Source organism: Podarcis filfolensis (genome assembly GCF_964270895.1).
Source record: "Podarcis filfolensis genome assembly, chromosome: 12".
Taxonomy (NCBI): Eukaryota; Metazoa; Chordata; class Lepidosauria; order Squamata; family Lacertidae; genus Podarcis; species Podarcis filfolensis.
In genome coordinates, this window is record NC_139614.1 from 24,607,681 (window position 1) to 24,624,804 (window position 17,124).

The 17,124-nt window shown below is 40.2% G+C and overlaps 1 protein-coding gene and 1 long non-coding RNA gene across 4 annotated transcripts in view; one reads left to right on the forward strand and one right to left on the reverse strand.

The window, feature by feature from the left end:
- RAPGEF5 (Rap guanine nucleotide exchange factor 5) overlaps positions 1-17,124 on the forward strand; it is a 132,573-nt gene that overhangs the window by 42,888 nt on the left and 72,561 nt on the right. For both annotated transcript variants that reach the window (XM_083578594.1, XM_083578595.1), the window contains exon 9: positions 4,426-4,545. In XM_083578594.1, coding sequence (XP_083434720.1) covers positions 4,426-4,545 — 120 coding nt within the window. The remainder of the gene's footprint in view (positions 1-4,425; positions 4,546-17,124) is intronic.
- LOC310745862 lies at positions 4,369-15,785 on the reverse strand. 2 transcript variants are annotated; one of them, XR_014540400.1, is made up of 3 exons: positions 15,377-15,785; positions 14,225-14,362; positions 4,369-4,506 (listed from the first exon to the last, which is right to left on the reverse strand). It is a non-coding gene; the product is annotated as an uncharacterized lncRNA (long non-coding RNA). The 2 variants fall into 2 exon arrangements; XR_014540401.1 differs by having other exon boundaries at positions 15,348-15,785.

Genomic DNA, 17,124 nt, shown 5'->3' on the forward strand with positions numbered 1-17,124 from the left:
TTGTAACTTACAGAATTTCATGTGTGGAATCTGTTTCAGTCACTCTTATAAGGTCACACTAGACATGGCACAGAGTATCTGTGATGAATGTTTTTTAAAACTTTAATAGTAGTTGCAGTGCCTATCCCAAATCAGGTTTGTGGCACTGATGAAGGGGCATTCAACCTTCCACCATGCCATTTATGCCAATGCAAAGTTCCCCACAACCTGCTATTTCCCCCACAGATGATGACATACATAAGTATTTCCTGCACTAGGTCTAGTTGCTCCAATACACTAGAAAACTCTGCAGGTATTGATAGAGGTGGATGGCTTATTTCATTCAGAAGTAAACAGAATCCGTTATAATTAAATAATTTATCCCAGTGCAGCTGAAATGATCCTTCATTTAGCTGCTTCTCATGTCTATAAATTTCCTCATCAGTCTGGTTCTGCATGGTATAATAATTAGTTTATCTGAATGCTCATTTCAAGGTTTTGTTGCTCAATATTTAAAAACAAAAGAATTCATTAAGTGTTCATCTGCTCTAATAAGCAGCATGCTAATAAGATTATATGGGTGGATTATAGAAAACAACAGTAATTTAATTTCAGTGAATTCAGTCATTCAATTTGTGTGGAAGCTACTTGACAAAATTTGTGAAATTTTCAAAGGGCATATTAGTTACTGTCTTATTTTGACTTTGTGGAAATTGTTTGGAGTATTGAAACGGGACAAAAACAGGTATTGACAGGACTATATCCTATGGGGGGAATTCATTGTTGTGCGGGTGGACTTTGACTTGTGCAGTGGGACTTCGCCTTCCTCTCCTCCCCTGGCAGTTCTCATGTGCCCCTCAAATCTGCTCCAGAGGGTTCCCCAACCCCCAAGCAGATTTTGAGGGTGCAGGGGGGCTGCACAAGAACGTGAATCCCATTACGCAAGCAGAGACTGAGAGCAGATATGATAGCCATCTTCAAATATCTTAAGGGCTGCCACATGGTAGAGGGAGCGTATTTGTTTTCTCCTGCTCTGGGAGTAGGACTCGAGACAATGGCTTCAAGTTACAAGAAAGGAGATTCTGACTAAACCTTCGGATAACTTTCTGATCGTAAGAGCTGTTGGGCAGTGGAACAGACTCCCATGAGTGGTGGTGGACTCTCCTTCCTTGGAGGTTTTTAAGCAGAGGTTGGATGGCCATCTGCCATGGATGCTTTAGCTGAGATTCCTGCATTGCAGGGGGTTGGACTAGATACTGGTGTTATCTAAACACCCAAAAGAGTTTTTGGGCAGAGAGCTAACTGAACCAGTTAAAGTCTTCAAATCTGGGAGCTGTGTATAATCTATACCTTTAAAACACATTAAGCACATGTTTCCCATCAGATAATTCTGGGCGCTGAAGCTTGTTAAGGGCTGCTGGGAACAGTAACTCTGTGATGGGTAAACTATAACACCCAGAATGCTTTCAAGGAAAGAATGTGCTTCAGATGTGTTTTAAAGGTGTTTAGTGTGTACACAGTTTAGGTCATAAGTTTTGAATCATCTGGAATATGTGTCTACTGTGCAGAGCATCAAAATTGTAGTGCATTTTTGTCTGTGGGAAAAGGCCATAATTTTATACTTGCAGGCTTGAAGTTTTTAAGACTAAACCCTGAGCTTAATTATTTTACTGGAGTCAAATTTGGATTGATGTCCATTTGCAACCATTGCCCAAATCCTTAGACCAGTCTTATCTGTACCTGAATGTGACTCAAATTACTCTTTGCAATCAGAAGCTGGTTTTCTTATTTTCATACAGTCATGGCTCAGGATATTCAACTGCTGGTTTTAGTTGTATTTAGATCTCTCTGGCTTGCTTCCCTTAGTTGTGCTTAACTCACATGAGAGCAGTTGGATGACAGCCATTCACTTAAGGTTATGTTTTTGTGACATTTCACCACAAAACGTACTCACTGTAGGTCTCAGCAAAGCAAGAGATCTCTTGAGACATGGTCTGCTTGATACTTTTTTTCCCCAGATATCTGCACAAAGAACTAACTACTCCAATACTGGTTTCTGATCTAGGATGCTTAGCTGATGTTTATGCAACTTTTCTCCTTGCAGATTGAGACAATCAGGTGGTAGCAGAGCCTTGCAAAATTTATAGTGATTTTAATTTGTATATTTTTTTTTTTTAAAAAAATCAATTTTATATGTTCAGTTGTGTTTTTATTTGTACCTTGTACATAAATTGTAATGGCTGGCGGTTGATTATTTATCTATTATCATTCAGTGAGAATCCGGTCAGCAGCATCGTCTTGCTCAAGTATGGAACAGAATCTTGCCAGTCTCCTGCTTCCCTAGATTTCTGATCAGGTGGCAAAGTGTCAAAACAAAGTGTCAAAACAAAGTGTCAAAACACTTGGCAGGACAATGACTGGCACACCAACTGATTATATGCACACTACCTAAATTATCAGTATCAAGGATGAAGTACCGTATTTTTTCGTGTATACGACTAGTTTCCCCCCCTAAAAAATAATGTCAAAAATTAGGGGGTGTCTTATACATGGATACATCTCCCTCCATTTTCTTAAATCTGTGTCCCCAGAAATAGCGTCTTATACATGGGAGCGTCTTATAGATGGAAAAATATGGTACTTATAGCTTTCCAGATATTGCTGGACTTCAGCTCCCATCATCCCTGACCATTGGCCATATTGGCTGGCATTGGTGGATGTTTTAGTCCTGCAACATCTGGAAGGAACAGGTTGCCTACACCAGCTTTATATGGTTTAATTGAGGGCACACAAAACTTTACAGATTTAGTGGAAGCAAAGAGAACAGCTTTTACAGTTTTATTTGCAGCCAGCAGGAGTTTCTGTGGTCCTTGTGTAAAGCTAGATTATCTCTGAGGGTAAATCTTGCTTGGAACCTCTTTGAGTTGAACGTGGTGAAAGCGATTTGCCCTCTATTTCTCTGGAGATCCAATATTTCACCTTCTTGCCACTTCTAGCTTATTCATTTATCAATGTTACGGCTTTCCTCTAGGGACGTCTTTTCCAGGACTTGCTTTGCAACCAAAAGGGCTGTGTCAACACTCTGGTCAATGACTGTTGCCAAAGCCAAAAAAATAGCTTGTAATTTTTCTTTTGTGTAAAAACACAGAAACTTCTTGTGCTGTTTTGGAGTGTTTCCATACAAGTTGTGTGCTTTAGGAGCCTGATCCATTCAACCCACATAGGAATCAACCCACACATTGATGGGGATAACATACATTAAAGCTTAGAGTGGGAATATTTTTCCATCCGGTTAATTTGATGAGTATCTTGCTACACATACCTCACATGTATGCGTAAGGCAAAATGCATGGGAATAGAATGCTATAATGCCAGACTCCATGCGTTGGTTTGGAATGTGAGAAAAGGCTTTATGTGCATGCAATTGCAGAGATAATCAGGTTTTCCCAACCATAGGTATAGATCCTGTGCTTACATTGTCGTGTGTGCATAGGGTCTAGTCTTACCTTTGAGCCAGTACACAGAGGATAGGGCCAACAAGCATGATTTCACTTCCCCATCATTGTAAATATGAAAAGAGGGTGTACAACTTGTGATTTATTGAGGTTTGCTGGCACTCTCTTTTCTTGACTGGTTTTTGCCTTGTTGAACCCCAGATCATACAGATAAATACTATGAGGATAATATGCTGATAGTTGAGGGGTTGTCTCTAACTTGTTGGGGTGAACATGAGAATTAGTTTGTATATTCCAGACTTCTGTTTCCATTTGCAGTAACATGAGTAGGCATAGAATAGATGCACATACACCACTAAATACAATAAATAAATAAAATCAAAATGCTATGTTGGTTCCCATGGTAGTATTATGATCACGAAGCAAAGCACTCACTTTTATACCTTTTTCCAGTTCTGTGTGTCTGAAGCACACAAGAATTTATTTATTTTCTCTGCTATCATTTGCTCTTGACTTATTTCAGTGGTTGTATTTTAGCCATAAAGAGAAGGGTGGAGTGTGAGAAATAGAAGATTGTCCTGTTATTTTTAGGGATGACTCTCCGGCTCTCCATCCTTTTCCAGGGCTGTTCTTGGCTAACTTTCCCATGGATTTCTAACCTCTTGCTTCGGTTCTCTTATGTAACAGGAAATAGGTTGACGGGAACAAACGCACTGTTAGCATATCAGCTGCACACATAATAGCAGCTGATTTAGTTCATGCTGTCTTCATTTTGCTAAGCAGACACTATGTAGCACAAAAAGAAGGAAAAAGAACTTCGGGAGCCTTTTCACCCCAGGGAGAACATTTTAATTTTGCTCTGCTCAAAGCTGCAGAGTTGAGAGGAAGCTTGATGTGGAATATGTTCTTCTTTTAAAGTTAGAAGGTCTGGAGTGTCATGTCCTGGGATTGTGGATTTAAGTATCTCTTTGCTTTCCCTCCAACTCTCAAGGCAGGAGTTATGTGCAAGCTTCATGAACGAGAGGATATTGGACGCCTTGAACTCGTCCAGAAACTGGCAAGAGAAAACCTTCTACAGACAGATAAAAAAGAGCAAGAGAAGACAGATCAGGTAGGACATTTTTTCAGTTTTTGGTTTTCCAGAAGAGTAAGCTCACTGTTTACAGTTCTGCAAAGTGAGTCATGGCTAGTTCCCAATGGAATCAATGGAACTTAATTTGAGTGCAAGTCTATGCATGTCAAGTCAGAAATAAGTTCCCTTTAGGAAAAGTTTGCACTCTCCTGAGGAGATATTTGTGGAAACCAACAGTTCTAATGAAATTTTGTTGTTCAAATAACATTCTTTCAGTAGAATCTGAGATATTAAGAAACGCATTAAATGCATTCAAATTGATCCGTTTTTACTTTATAAATATTTTAAATGATTATATTGCTTTTTCATTCGACCCGGTTTACGTAGAAATTTAACACTGTGACCAAACATAAACCAAGGCTGTAAGTGATAGAATCTGGCCAAAAATAAATAAATCAAGCAGTCAAATTAAATTAGCCTTTGAATCAGCTGCCAAGAGTCACTCAGTAGGATTTACAGCCCTTCTGCAATACTGTGTGGGGAGAATGGGCTTGATCTCCCTGGGAGGAGGTAAGTCTAGGGCTTCAGGGGCAACTGTGGAAAAGGCCTTGTGCCTAGTAAATTTTATTTCCTATAGCACAGGTATACGTAGGATGGCCTGGTTGCGGTATCACAGTTGCCTTTGTACATGGAGAGGCAATCTGGCAGGTATGTTGATGGCCAGCCATGAAGGGCTTTGCAAATATGCACAAACACCTTGAATTGGGCCCAGAAGCTGACAAGGCAGCCTGTGCAATTGCGGCAAAACCAGGTTGATGCATATATCGCCTCCCAAGATTTATTATGGGAACAAACCATGGTATTCTGAACCAGCTGCAGCTTCTGAGTTGTCCTAAAGGGCAGTTTTGTACTTACTTTCTTCTTCTTTTTAAAAATGAACATGGTTTAGAGGCTACTTGGGGAAATTTTTTGTTTGGTTGGTTATTCATCTATTTTTAAGCAAGTATATATTTCAACCCATGCAGTCTCAAGGCAGTCTGCAACTTTAAAAGACAACCTAATGTGCTCTTGTTTTAAATTTTGCCTGTTACATTAAATACAAATTAAAATACAGAATTCACTAATTAGAACAGTCCTCAAAGCCATCCCTCCCTTTCCCCAAAACCTAGGTGAAGAAATGAGTAGAAACAAATTCTATCCTAAAGTAGTTATACAGATGGTAGACATTAAATAAAAGCCCCACGTGCTTTGTTGGATAAGTTGTTTTGTTCTCTCTATGATATTTTGTTTGTAGAGTAGAAAATATTTTTCCTAGCTGCATGCTAGTTTAGAACCGCCCAGAAACAAAAACAAAAAGGTTGTAGCAGTGTGTGTGTGTGTGTGTGTGTGTGTGTGTGAAGAGATCATCAATATTTTCTTTAAACACAAACTGATCTTGCAGAATCCTTGTGGCAAGCTAGCAAAATAACATGCCAAAATGGGGTGGACTTTTTGTTTTTGTTTTTGCTTTCCTCAAGCAAACAAAGGAAATTAAACCTTATTTGAGAGCACCACTGAAATTTGTTCAACAGTACCGTAAATTGCACTTGAAAATTATCAGAGAAGAGAGAAAATTTCAGAGAAATTCTGATGGTTGGGGTTGCATGGTTTTAGCACACTTTCAAGGTGTGTGAGGGGCATTTGTGTGTCTTCTTTCCTTCATCTAAATTAGGGTGATCCAATGCACAGCCTGAGGGCCAAAGCTTTTTTGGTGGGCCTTGGTAACATTTGATGTCCACCCCCTGGGCTTTGGGAAGGGAGGCATGAGGGCTCTAACAGGGCTCTAGAATCCTCCCTTCTCCTCCCCAAAGCCTAGTTAATGCTTTCCCAGCTTTGAGAAGGATGTGGGAGGGCTCTGGATCCCTGCCAGAGCCCTTGCACCTGCTTTCTAAAACCAGGCACCTTGCCTAGCTGCCTTTAGGAAGGAAGCATGAGGGCTAGCCAGGGGGCGTCAAGTTTTGGCGTCCCCATTTCCTTGCGATAAGGCAGAGTGTGGATCACAGGTTCCATGTCTTGCTTCCTACTTGGTGTAAAACGTTGGGCTGCCCTGCTTTCTGGGTGTCTGCACTTTCTGAAAACCCCACCTTGTCCTCAGCTGGACCTTCCTGTAAGCATGGCGTCTGTCTATTGTAAACCACCCTGTGATGTGGTGAAGGTTCAGAAAACAAGGGCTAGGCCATTGTTTCTCATTATTAGGAGATTGGCTCTTGCAACATTCCCCCTTTCCTATAGTCTTGTCTTTCCTATGGCAATAATAGATTATATCTTGATAAGGACAGGTATCTTCCAGTCATTAAGACCTTTGATCTCTGCTGCTTTGTACACAACCTGCAGACTTAAAAAAACTTGATGCACTGATGTCTCCATATAATGATTTTATCATTCCTGTTCATGTGGTGAATATGTTATCTAAATGCACCCCCAGGTGGTAATGGTTAGCATGCTGGAAAGAACTACTGCAGGCTATAGCTTGTTCAGGCATGGTAAATATTAGCTACTAATGCATAAGGGGCACTTTAAAACAACATATTAGACAAGACCAGTGGAAACACATCAAAAAGTTTTGGAAGCAGAAAAAAAATATATAAGCATATGGATGGACGCAATCCAGCAATTTGCATGATTAAGACTGACTAGAATTTGATCTTCCTTGGCACACAATAAAAGAATGTTTGGCAAAATGCAGGATATTGACTGCAGCCATTTTTTATTAATTAAAACGGAGTTTTACAGCACCTTAAAGACTAAATGGTGCTATTCAATGCTAGACCTACTCAGAGGAGACCCAGCAAAGTTAATGGGCATAACTGACTTTAATTCATTAATTTCAGTAGATCTGCTCTGAGTAGGACTTTGTTGACTACAACCCTAAAAAAAGCATAAACTTCTGTATACTACAGACTACTTCGCTGAATGCATAAGCGCTGTACTGAGTTACAGATACATGAGGTAGGTACACACACACAGAAAGCGCACGCTTGGGATGGGAGAATGAAACATAGAAAAGTATGGACAGTGTGAAATACCTGGCTTAACAGTGGTAACAGTTGTTGGTAGAAATATATCCCAACTTTGGTTTGCCTATTCAACACATGCAAAGTGCTAAAAAAAAATTTGGTTCAATCCACAAGTGGCAGCATTGACTCTCTTGATGTATCCTAAATCAGTGTTTCATGTTGCAGTCTCACTTTGATGTTCCTTTCCTCCAGGATGACAACCCTTAGCTCAGAGTTTACAAAATTACCTGGAACATCGAAATGTTCCATCACTGTTTCTTAATAACTGTTTCTGATGTCAAATTTGTGAGATACAGTCATACCTTGGTTCTTGAACACCTTGTGACTCGAACGTTTTGGATCCTGAATGCCAAAAACCTAGAAGTAAATGTTCCGGTTTGTGAATGTTTTTTGGAAGCCAAACGTCCAATGCGACTTCCGCTGCTTCCGCTTGAGTGCAGGAAGCTCCTGCAGCCAATCAGAAGCCGCACCTTGGTTTTCGAATGTTTTCAGAAGTCGAATGGATTTCCGGAATGGATTCCGTCCGAGAACCAAGGTACGACTGTATTAATATATCTTTAATGCGGTATCATGCATGTAGAAGAAGAAGAATTCAGCTCTGAAAATGTAAATGTAAATGGATGAATGCATTTTCTTTTTTATATCTTGCAAATTTTGGCATATAGTTAGACCCAAAACTTGCACAAGGGTTACGTTCCAGGGGTCCTCATGCAAAAGACAATTCGTGCAAAGTCAGGAAGACCTCTGGAACCCCACCCCAGTGCAACCATCCCTCCCTGTCCAATGCTAGTGCACAGAGCAGGCAAGATTACATGAGCCTCGCAGGGCCTTCCAGAGCCCGGTAAGCAAGGCAAAGGGCTTAAAAATTCTTTCCATGAAAGAGAACCCAGTGGGGGAAAAGGTTTTTGAGCCTTCCACCTTGCTTTCCAAGTTTGGGGGAAGTCGTGCAATGGCTGTGGGTGCTTCTGATGTTTTTTCCTCAGTCTCCCCCCTCTTTCTAGTTATGTAGGTATGTATGTATGTGTATTTATCAACAAAACACACAAGACTATGATCGTGTATGTAAATTGCACATAAAGTTTTGGGCCTACTGTGTGACTTTTTTAAGGTATTCCAAGAGGTCTATAAGGATGAATGGCATAATATTTGGTTTTATTTGCATGGCATTTCTCACCATGCATCCTTAATTGCATTTCTCACTATATAGCATCCTTAAAATTGCATAGCTTCTTGCATTGCCTCCTCTGTGATGAACCAAGCTATTTGCACAGAGAGAAAAAAAGGGCACATTGTGACCCAGCAATTATGTAGATTCTGCTCTTGCTCCAATCTAGACAGACAGCCTGTGCTAGAAAAGGTGAATGGCAGCTAGACTCACTTCCCTGTTGGTGTTTAGTCGTTTAGTCGTGTCCGACTCTTCGTGACCCCATGGACCAGAGCACGCCAGGCACTCCTGTCTTCCACTGCCTCCTGCAGTTTGGTCAGACTCATGTTTGTAGCTTCGAGAACACTGTCCAACCATCTTGTCCTCTGTCGTCCTCTTCTCCTTGTGCCCTCCATCTTTCCCAACATCAGGGTCTTTTCCAGGGAGTCTTCTCTTCTCATGAGGTGGCCAAAGTATTGGAGCCTCAGCTTCAAGATCTGTCCTTCCAGTGAGCACTCAGGGCTGATTTCCTTAAGAATGGATACGTTTGATCTTCCTGCAGTCCATGGGACTCTCAAGAGTCTCTTCCAGCACCATAATTCAAAAGCATCAATTCTTCGGCGATCAGCCTTCTTTATGGTCCAGCTCTCACTTCAATACATCACTACTGGGAAAACTCACTTCCCTACATGACCCTAATGTTCTTCCCCTTTCATCACTCTCTTTTCTCCTTCTGCTCTAGCTCCCAAGGTCTTGTTAAATGTTTGCATCTTTTTTTAAAAAAAAACACCAACAAAATGTGATGAAGAATTACTTAATTTGCATATATTGTTCCAGGTGTTCCAGCTAGCATGCATGTGTCTCTTGAGAAACCGTTTAGCCCTTGCATCCAAGGGATTTGCTTCTCGGAGTCTGCTTTAATGTGAAAGGTATCTGGCAACAAGTAAGGCCAACAAAGTGGCAGCAAAAATAATATTACAGTGGTGTTATAGAAGCATATTTTAAAGAAATCATCTTTTTTTAAAAAAAAAGGTATGAAATATATATACCCGTCTAAATTTTCCAGTAAAGTGAAGCAAAGCCTGAACTGTGCCTCTACTTTCATTGGAACTTCTGATTATTAAGAATTGTTGGCCTCAGCTGGTTTTTGAATGGCTCTTCCTGAAGAGGAAGTGTGCCTTTTCCTCCCTGTACTTTCCCCTAAGTTCTGTTGTGCATTAAATTGAGTAGAAGCCAGGCTCAGACTGCTGGATGACTGGATTAGAGATGGGTGGGTAGGTCAAAAGAGGTGAAATGTATGCCAGCAGTTTTGTACATATAAACTGAGTGTGGAAAAAAGGGTCTGGATTTATTTTACTTTATTTCATTCTACTGCATTTCCACATTTTTCTCCAGAGGTGCAATATGCTTTTTATTGTGTCTCTTCCCATTGTACCAAAAATATCTGAGTTGGGACTGGGATTGTAGCCTGTCTGAAACCTTGGAGAACTGCTCCCAGTCACTGCAGGCAGTACTGAGCCAGATAGATGAATGATATTACTCAGTATAAAGCCTCATATTGGTTCAGAATACTGGATGTGTTAATGAATGATAGTATTATATACTTATCTCATTGAGATAATTGAATGATGATTAGGCTTAATCCATAAACAGACACAAGGGACGCGGGTGGCGCTGTGGGTTAAATCACAGAGCCTAGGACTTGCCGATTTGAAGGTCGGCGGTTCGAATTCCTGCGACGGGGGGGAGCGCCTGTTGCTTGGTCCCTGCTCCTGCCCACCTAGCAGTTCGAAAGCACATCAAAGTGCTTCTCCGGTGGGGAAGGTAAACAGCGTTTCCATGCACTGCTCTGGTTCCCCAGAAACGGCTTAGTCATGCTGGCCACATGACCCGGAAGCTATATGCCGGCTCACTCAGCCAGTAAAGTGAGATGAGTGCTGCAACCCCAGAGTTGTCCGCGACTGGACCTAATGGTCAGGGGTCCTTATAAACAGACACAAAATCCACATTGGGGGGGGGGAGGTGAAGCAGTCAATTTGGATTTTTCAGTACTGAGATTTCTCCTGGTTGTTTTAATTGTATTAATAACAGAGTTGTTGCAAATGGGTTGAAGTGAATATTAGAACATTTTCAGCTATGCACAATACCTGTGGGACCTTACACTGACACAAATAGATCCACTGGTGGAAAAATAGGAAGTATGTTATCTCTATTAACTAGGTTTTAATGATGGCTGTCAATGAGAGTGCCTTATAAGAGGTATAACTATGAATGGAATCTTAAGATAACTCTGTGATTTCCCTGTCCCAGGTGTTATGTCTTTGTGCATTGAGGGAAGTTAGGGAGGAAATGAATGAGCCCCAAAACTGTACCTAATCTCTGTATGTGTAGACGTGGAGAGGAGAAATGGTCATGATTCTATAAGCAGCACCTCCAACCACTAGGTGGTGCTGTTCTATGTTCTTAGGGCTTAGCTGAGTTTCTATTTTTCATCTTGCAGTTCTGTCAGTTTAATTTTAAGACCTCTGTGTCTGTTATTCTAAGCAAGTTTTACTGGTAATCACAACTTGAAAATGGAAATAATTCTTACTGACGGCAAAGAAACTTGATGGTTATTCAGCTAGACCTGAAATGAATGAGTACCTGGATGAATTTGAGCTTCTTGTCTTAGTGAAAGAGTGGACTTAGGGAAAGAGTGCAGCACCCCACAGTTTTTCTACAGTGTGATAATAAGGCATTTTATCTGCAACTTACCAGTGCAAACTGTGACTCGTGAAAGCAATCTGTAATCAGTTAAAAGCCATGAGATAGACTTAGGTCTTTCAAAATGCAGGAAGGAATGGCAAGAAGCCCAGAATAAAATTTAAAATACTAACTGACGCAAAAGAAAGAGGTGGATTTGCCCTGCCAGACCTTAAACTTTATTATGAATCGGCCGCATTTTGCTGGCTGAAAGAATGGCTGCTTCTTGAGAACACAGACATTTTGGATTTAGAAGGTTTTAATAATGTTTTTGGGTGGCATGCATATTTGTGGTACGACAAGGTTAAAGCTCATAAAGCATTCAAAAACCATATTGTCAGGAAAGCATTGTTTAATGTTTGGATAAGATACAAAGACTTATTGGAGAATAAAACCCCAAGGTGGTTGTCACCAATGGAAGCAAAGGCACTGAAAAAGTCCAATATGGAGGCCAAATGGCCGAAATATTGGGAAATATTGGAACAAGAAGGAGACAAACTGAAATTGCAGAGTTTTGAGAAATTAAAAGACAAGGTGCGAGATTGGCTTCATTACTTTCAAATAAGAGAGGCCTATAATTCGGATAAAAAAATTGGCTTCCAGGTGGAAAAATCAAAATTGGAAACTGAATTGTTAGAACCCAAAACTAAAACACTTTCAAGAATGTATAACTTGCTGCTAAAATGGAACACGCAGGATGAAACAGTTAAATCTGCTATGATTAAATGGGCACAAGATGTCGGTCATAACATTATGTTTGCTGACTGGGAACAGTTGTGGACCACAGGTATGAAATTTACGGCATGTAATGCCCTAAGAGAGAATATTATGAAAATGATATACAGGTGGTACATGACACCAGTCAAGCTTGCAAAAATCTATCATTTGCCCGATAATAAATGCTGGAAATGTAAAGAAAATGAAGGTACATTCTTTCACCTTTGGTGGACGTGCCCAAAGATTAAGGCTTTCTGGGACATGATCTATAATGAAATGAAAAAGGTATTTAAATATACCTTCCTGAAGAAGCCAGAGGCCTTTCTCTTGGGCATAGTCGGCCAATTAGTACCAAAGAAGGATAGAACTTTCTTTATGTACGCAACAACAGCAGCAAGAATACTTATCGCAAAGTATTGGAAGACACAAGAGCTACCCACCCTGGAAGAGTGGCAGATGAAGCTGATGGACTATATGGAATTGGCGGAAATGACTGGCAGAATCCGAGACCTGGGAGAAGAGGCGGTGGAGGAGGACTGGAAGAAATTTAAAGACTATCTTCAGAAATATTGTAAAATTAATGAATGTTAAAATTATGTTTGGATTGGCAATAAGTGGTAATTAGCAACAAAAGTTAACAAGAATATGTAAAAAATGTACTGATAAATGGACGAAAATATTGAGTCATAATATGTTATGATATAAAGTTAAGATAAATGAAAAAGGGTAAGAATTTGCTGAACTGATTATGTAAATGGGAGTACAAAGGGGGGAGGTGTGAGGAGGTCAAGGAAACAAGCATATGAATTTAAAGATATCAAAAAAATGGATTTGTTTTTTTTAACTTCTTTTCTAACTATTTGCTTTTTGTATTTTGTATCTTTTTTTCTTGTTTGTTTTTTTATGAATTTTTGTATTTTTTGTGTTTTCTTTTTTCATTGTTTATCTTTTTCTGTGGTTTTTTCATTCTGTAAATCTCTATTTTTTTCTGTAAAATCCCAATAAATATTTATAAAAAAAAAAAAGCCATGAGATAGACTTAGGTCTTTCAAAATGCAGGAAGGAATGGCAAGCTAGGGGGAGACAAGTCAGGAAATCTCTACATATTAATTTAATTTGAGAAAGCAAATTGATAAGAGCTTTCCCTGCTTCTCTATATGTCCATGTGGTGATTTAAGTGAAGCAGAACCTGCTTGACCAAATATAAAGCTGGCTTTGCAGAGAGAGGGCCACCTCATAAAAGACTATTGTGTGAAAAGCTAGTAACTGGGGAGATTCATAGCCTGCTAGTTAAAGAAGACACAATTTTAGATAAGCCAGTGGACCGTATTGTATGCAGAGTTCAGAATGTGAAAGCAGGTATTATTTCATTAAAGGTGTATGCTTAGAGCAGGCTTTCTCAACCTTGGCTCTCCAGATGTTGGACCACAACTCCCATCATCCCTAGCTAGCATGATCAGTGGTCAGGGCTAATGGGAGTTGTAGTCCAACAACAAGGTTGTAGTCCCAAGGTTGAGAAAGGTTGGCTTAGAGCAATTCTCATGACACCAGCAGCCATCCAGGAACAGCTTTTCACAGCATCTGAAGAAGGTCTAGGAGTCTCCAGCCCAAAGGCATTTGCAGACAACGTGGAGAAAAAAGGTCAATTGAAGCAGAATTTCCCATGCAAGGGGAAGATGTATCAGAGAATCTGGAAGTTTAGTGTATAACTGAAATATCGGCCATGCTGATTGTTGAGAGATAATTCATATAAAGCATTTTGAAATGAAACTCTTATGCAGAAAAAGAGCAGCTTACAATGATCAACAATAAGACAGTCCCTGCCTGTAGGCTTACAATCTAAAAGTCACAGCACAAATTTAAGTCACATGCTTTGAATTTTAAAAAACTCACAGCCATTCTCATTATCCTCCTAAAATAGGTTGGTAAATATCCTAAGATCTTTTAATAAATATAGCTTTCAAGTTTACATAGTCAATGTTCAGTGAACTTTATACAAATAAAAATGTTCTTAAGTATTTTTGTTGCTTATGACATTAAAATTTAATGTTTCACTTACAGCGCTAGGCACAGTGCCATGGGAGTTAAGTTTGGGCTGGATCCTTGAAGTCCAAATGCCACAGGAAGGTCTACTTAGGGCGTAATCAATGGCTGATCCATCAAGAGAATCTTACAGATGTTCTTGATGCTACAAATCCTAAGATGACAGACAGACAGTCACGCACAAACACACACACACACTGCCTGGGCACGTACATGCACACTCACTGCACTGCATCCTATTTTCCTCACATTCGGTATTCCCTCATGTGTAATTCCTGCCAGCAAGGAACATATGCAGCACCACTGCAATTTAATTTATATTTGATTTGGCTGATGAAAAGCTTGCAGAGTCCCTGAAATACCCTTGAGCAATTGCAGAATAAGTGACAATGCAATCTTCAAAATCAGCAAAATGTATTTATGTGTGATGCAGGTACCTGAGCGGTAGTAATGCTCTTGCTTGCTCTCTAGTTTGGTCATTTGCAAGCAGTGCTTGCAATGGTCTTCCAGCTTGATCTTCTTCCTGTCCCTCCCGCCTCACCCTCTGATTTCAAGCCCAAAGACAAATGTACTCTTTCATTGACTTACAAATTGATTGGAGAAGACTTCACTGAGAAGCTTCTTGCCATTGTGCAGAAGGGAAAGGGGAAAGGAACTATTAGACTCAGTATACATGCTATCATCAGATGGTTTGAGATTTGCTCCTCATCTGTGCTTCACCACTATATAGAAATCAGCTGACGAAGGAAGTGACGTTTCTTTCTGCTTTTCTCTCCTACCATGTGAAGCTGACCAGGCAACATGTCTGGGCTTGAGCGCTTTTGTTAATTGCTCCTGTTCATAACTTATTTCATATGGAGGAGCAGCTTAGTCTGGAAATGGTACATAAGAATTGTAAGCTATTTTTTAATGAAACTGAGTGGGCAAGTCATTTTTCTTCTGGTTGAAGATAGCTCAAGTAGGGTTTTCTTTAAATATATATATAGGATTGGAAATCATGTCTGTAGTCCTATATCCACTTTCCTGGACTAATGAGTCAACACGTATAAGATTGTGCTATAGAAATCATAATTCCTGGATTCATTTATATGTTTTTCTTGGTGATTTAAAACTATTTAGGTGCAGTGCTAAGGACATACCCAGTTGGCACCTTGCTATTAATATGTACCTCCTCACAGAAGGAGACTTGCCTCCAGCTCTTCCGCTCACTGCCCAAGACCTCTTCACACATTACTGTTAGAGACGGTGACCACACTAGGGCATTGTGATCCCACATTGTGCTCATGCTGCAGAATTTTGACAGCAATCCAGGCTTCCTGTCGCCTGCATTATGTGTGGCAATATAGTCACGAATGCACTTGTCACACATGAACGTATAGATGTGGGATACATGCAGTTTGATGCATGTGAGTGATTCTGACACAGACCCTTTACAGTGGGCTTTTGTTTTCTTCTGTTTTCAGTCCTTACTTGTCAGCCATCCTCTCATCATGTTTGCGAAATAGGGGTAGGCTTTTTAAAAAAGCTCTGTCCATACAGTGCATATAGGTTGAGCTGTCTGTCTGTCTGTCTGTGTGTGTGTGTGTGTGTGTGTGTGTGTGGTGGTGGTGGTGGTGGTGGCGGCCATTATAGCCTCTCTGGTTTGCAAATTTCCCCATGGGCCCTTAAGGTCAAATGCCGTATTTTTCACTCTATAAGACGCACCAGACCACAAGACGCACCTAGTTTTTGGAGGAGGAAAACAAGAAAAAAAATATTCTGAGTCTCAGAAGCCAGAACAGCAAGAGGGATCGCTACGCAGTGAAAGCAGCAATCCCTCTTGCTGTTCTGGCTTCTGGGATAGCTGCGCAGCCGGCATTCACTCCATAAGACGCGCACACATTTCCCCTTACTTTTTAGGAGGGAAAAAGTGAGTCTTATAGAGCAAAAAAAATGATAGCTCTCAAAAACCCCTTCTGCTACTTGCATGGTATTATATTGTTTAAGAGTAAAGCCTTATTTTGTTCCTTTTGGAGAATAATCAGTGTAGTTGTTAACACTATAGCGTGGGGAGTCTAACATGTCATCCAGAGTGGCTGGGACAGCCCAGCCAGATGGGCACGGTTCAGAAAATAAATTGTTGTTGTTGTGATGCTGATGCTGCTGATGTCCAGTGTACTAAGACTCCTATAGAGCAGTTGCCACTTGGTGGCCCACCCGTGGTTCTGAGGAAAACACCTTGGCTTTTTGGTACTTTAAGGCTGCTATCCTGTATACACCCACCTGTCAATCACGTGGGGTCATTATGATATTAACATTTGACTAGTGAGGCCAATCCTGATAAAGATCTGGCCCTTGGAGCCAAAAAAGGTTTTCTACCCTTAACCTAGATTATCAAGCTTGATGACTCTATTCTTCTTTTGAAAAGCAAAACTCTGTTCTGTGGCCCCATATATACCAATGGCACATTAGAATGGTGACTTGGGTGTGAACTTCATCTACTGCTATGAAGCCTCTTTGGAATCATCCACTTGTTTGACGCTAGCTCTTGAATTAATCATCAAAGTGCTATATAGAAATAAGTATGAGTCTTGTGCAGAAATGTTAAACAAGGAGCCTATTAAAATACTGCCTTCTTTTGTTCTACGGTTCTGTAAAGCAACCGATGCATTTCTGGTGTAAATTCAACATAATTACACACAAACAGCACTGTGCTGCTAATAATGTAAAAATAATAAAATAAATCCTGCTGTAACCTTCATTCACTTTTTTTATTTTTAATCCCACCACATTACTGCATAATTTATTGGATGAAACTCTTCTTGAATTTTATACACCAGCACGTGGAACAGATTTGTATAGACAGGTGGAGTGTTTTCCACACCTGGGAATAAACCTTAATTAAGATATAAAACATGGTTCATTATGGGAATTTAT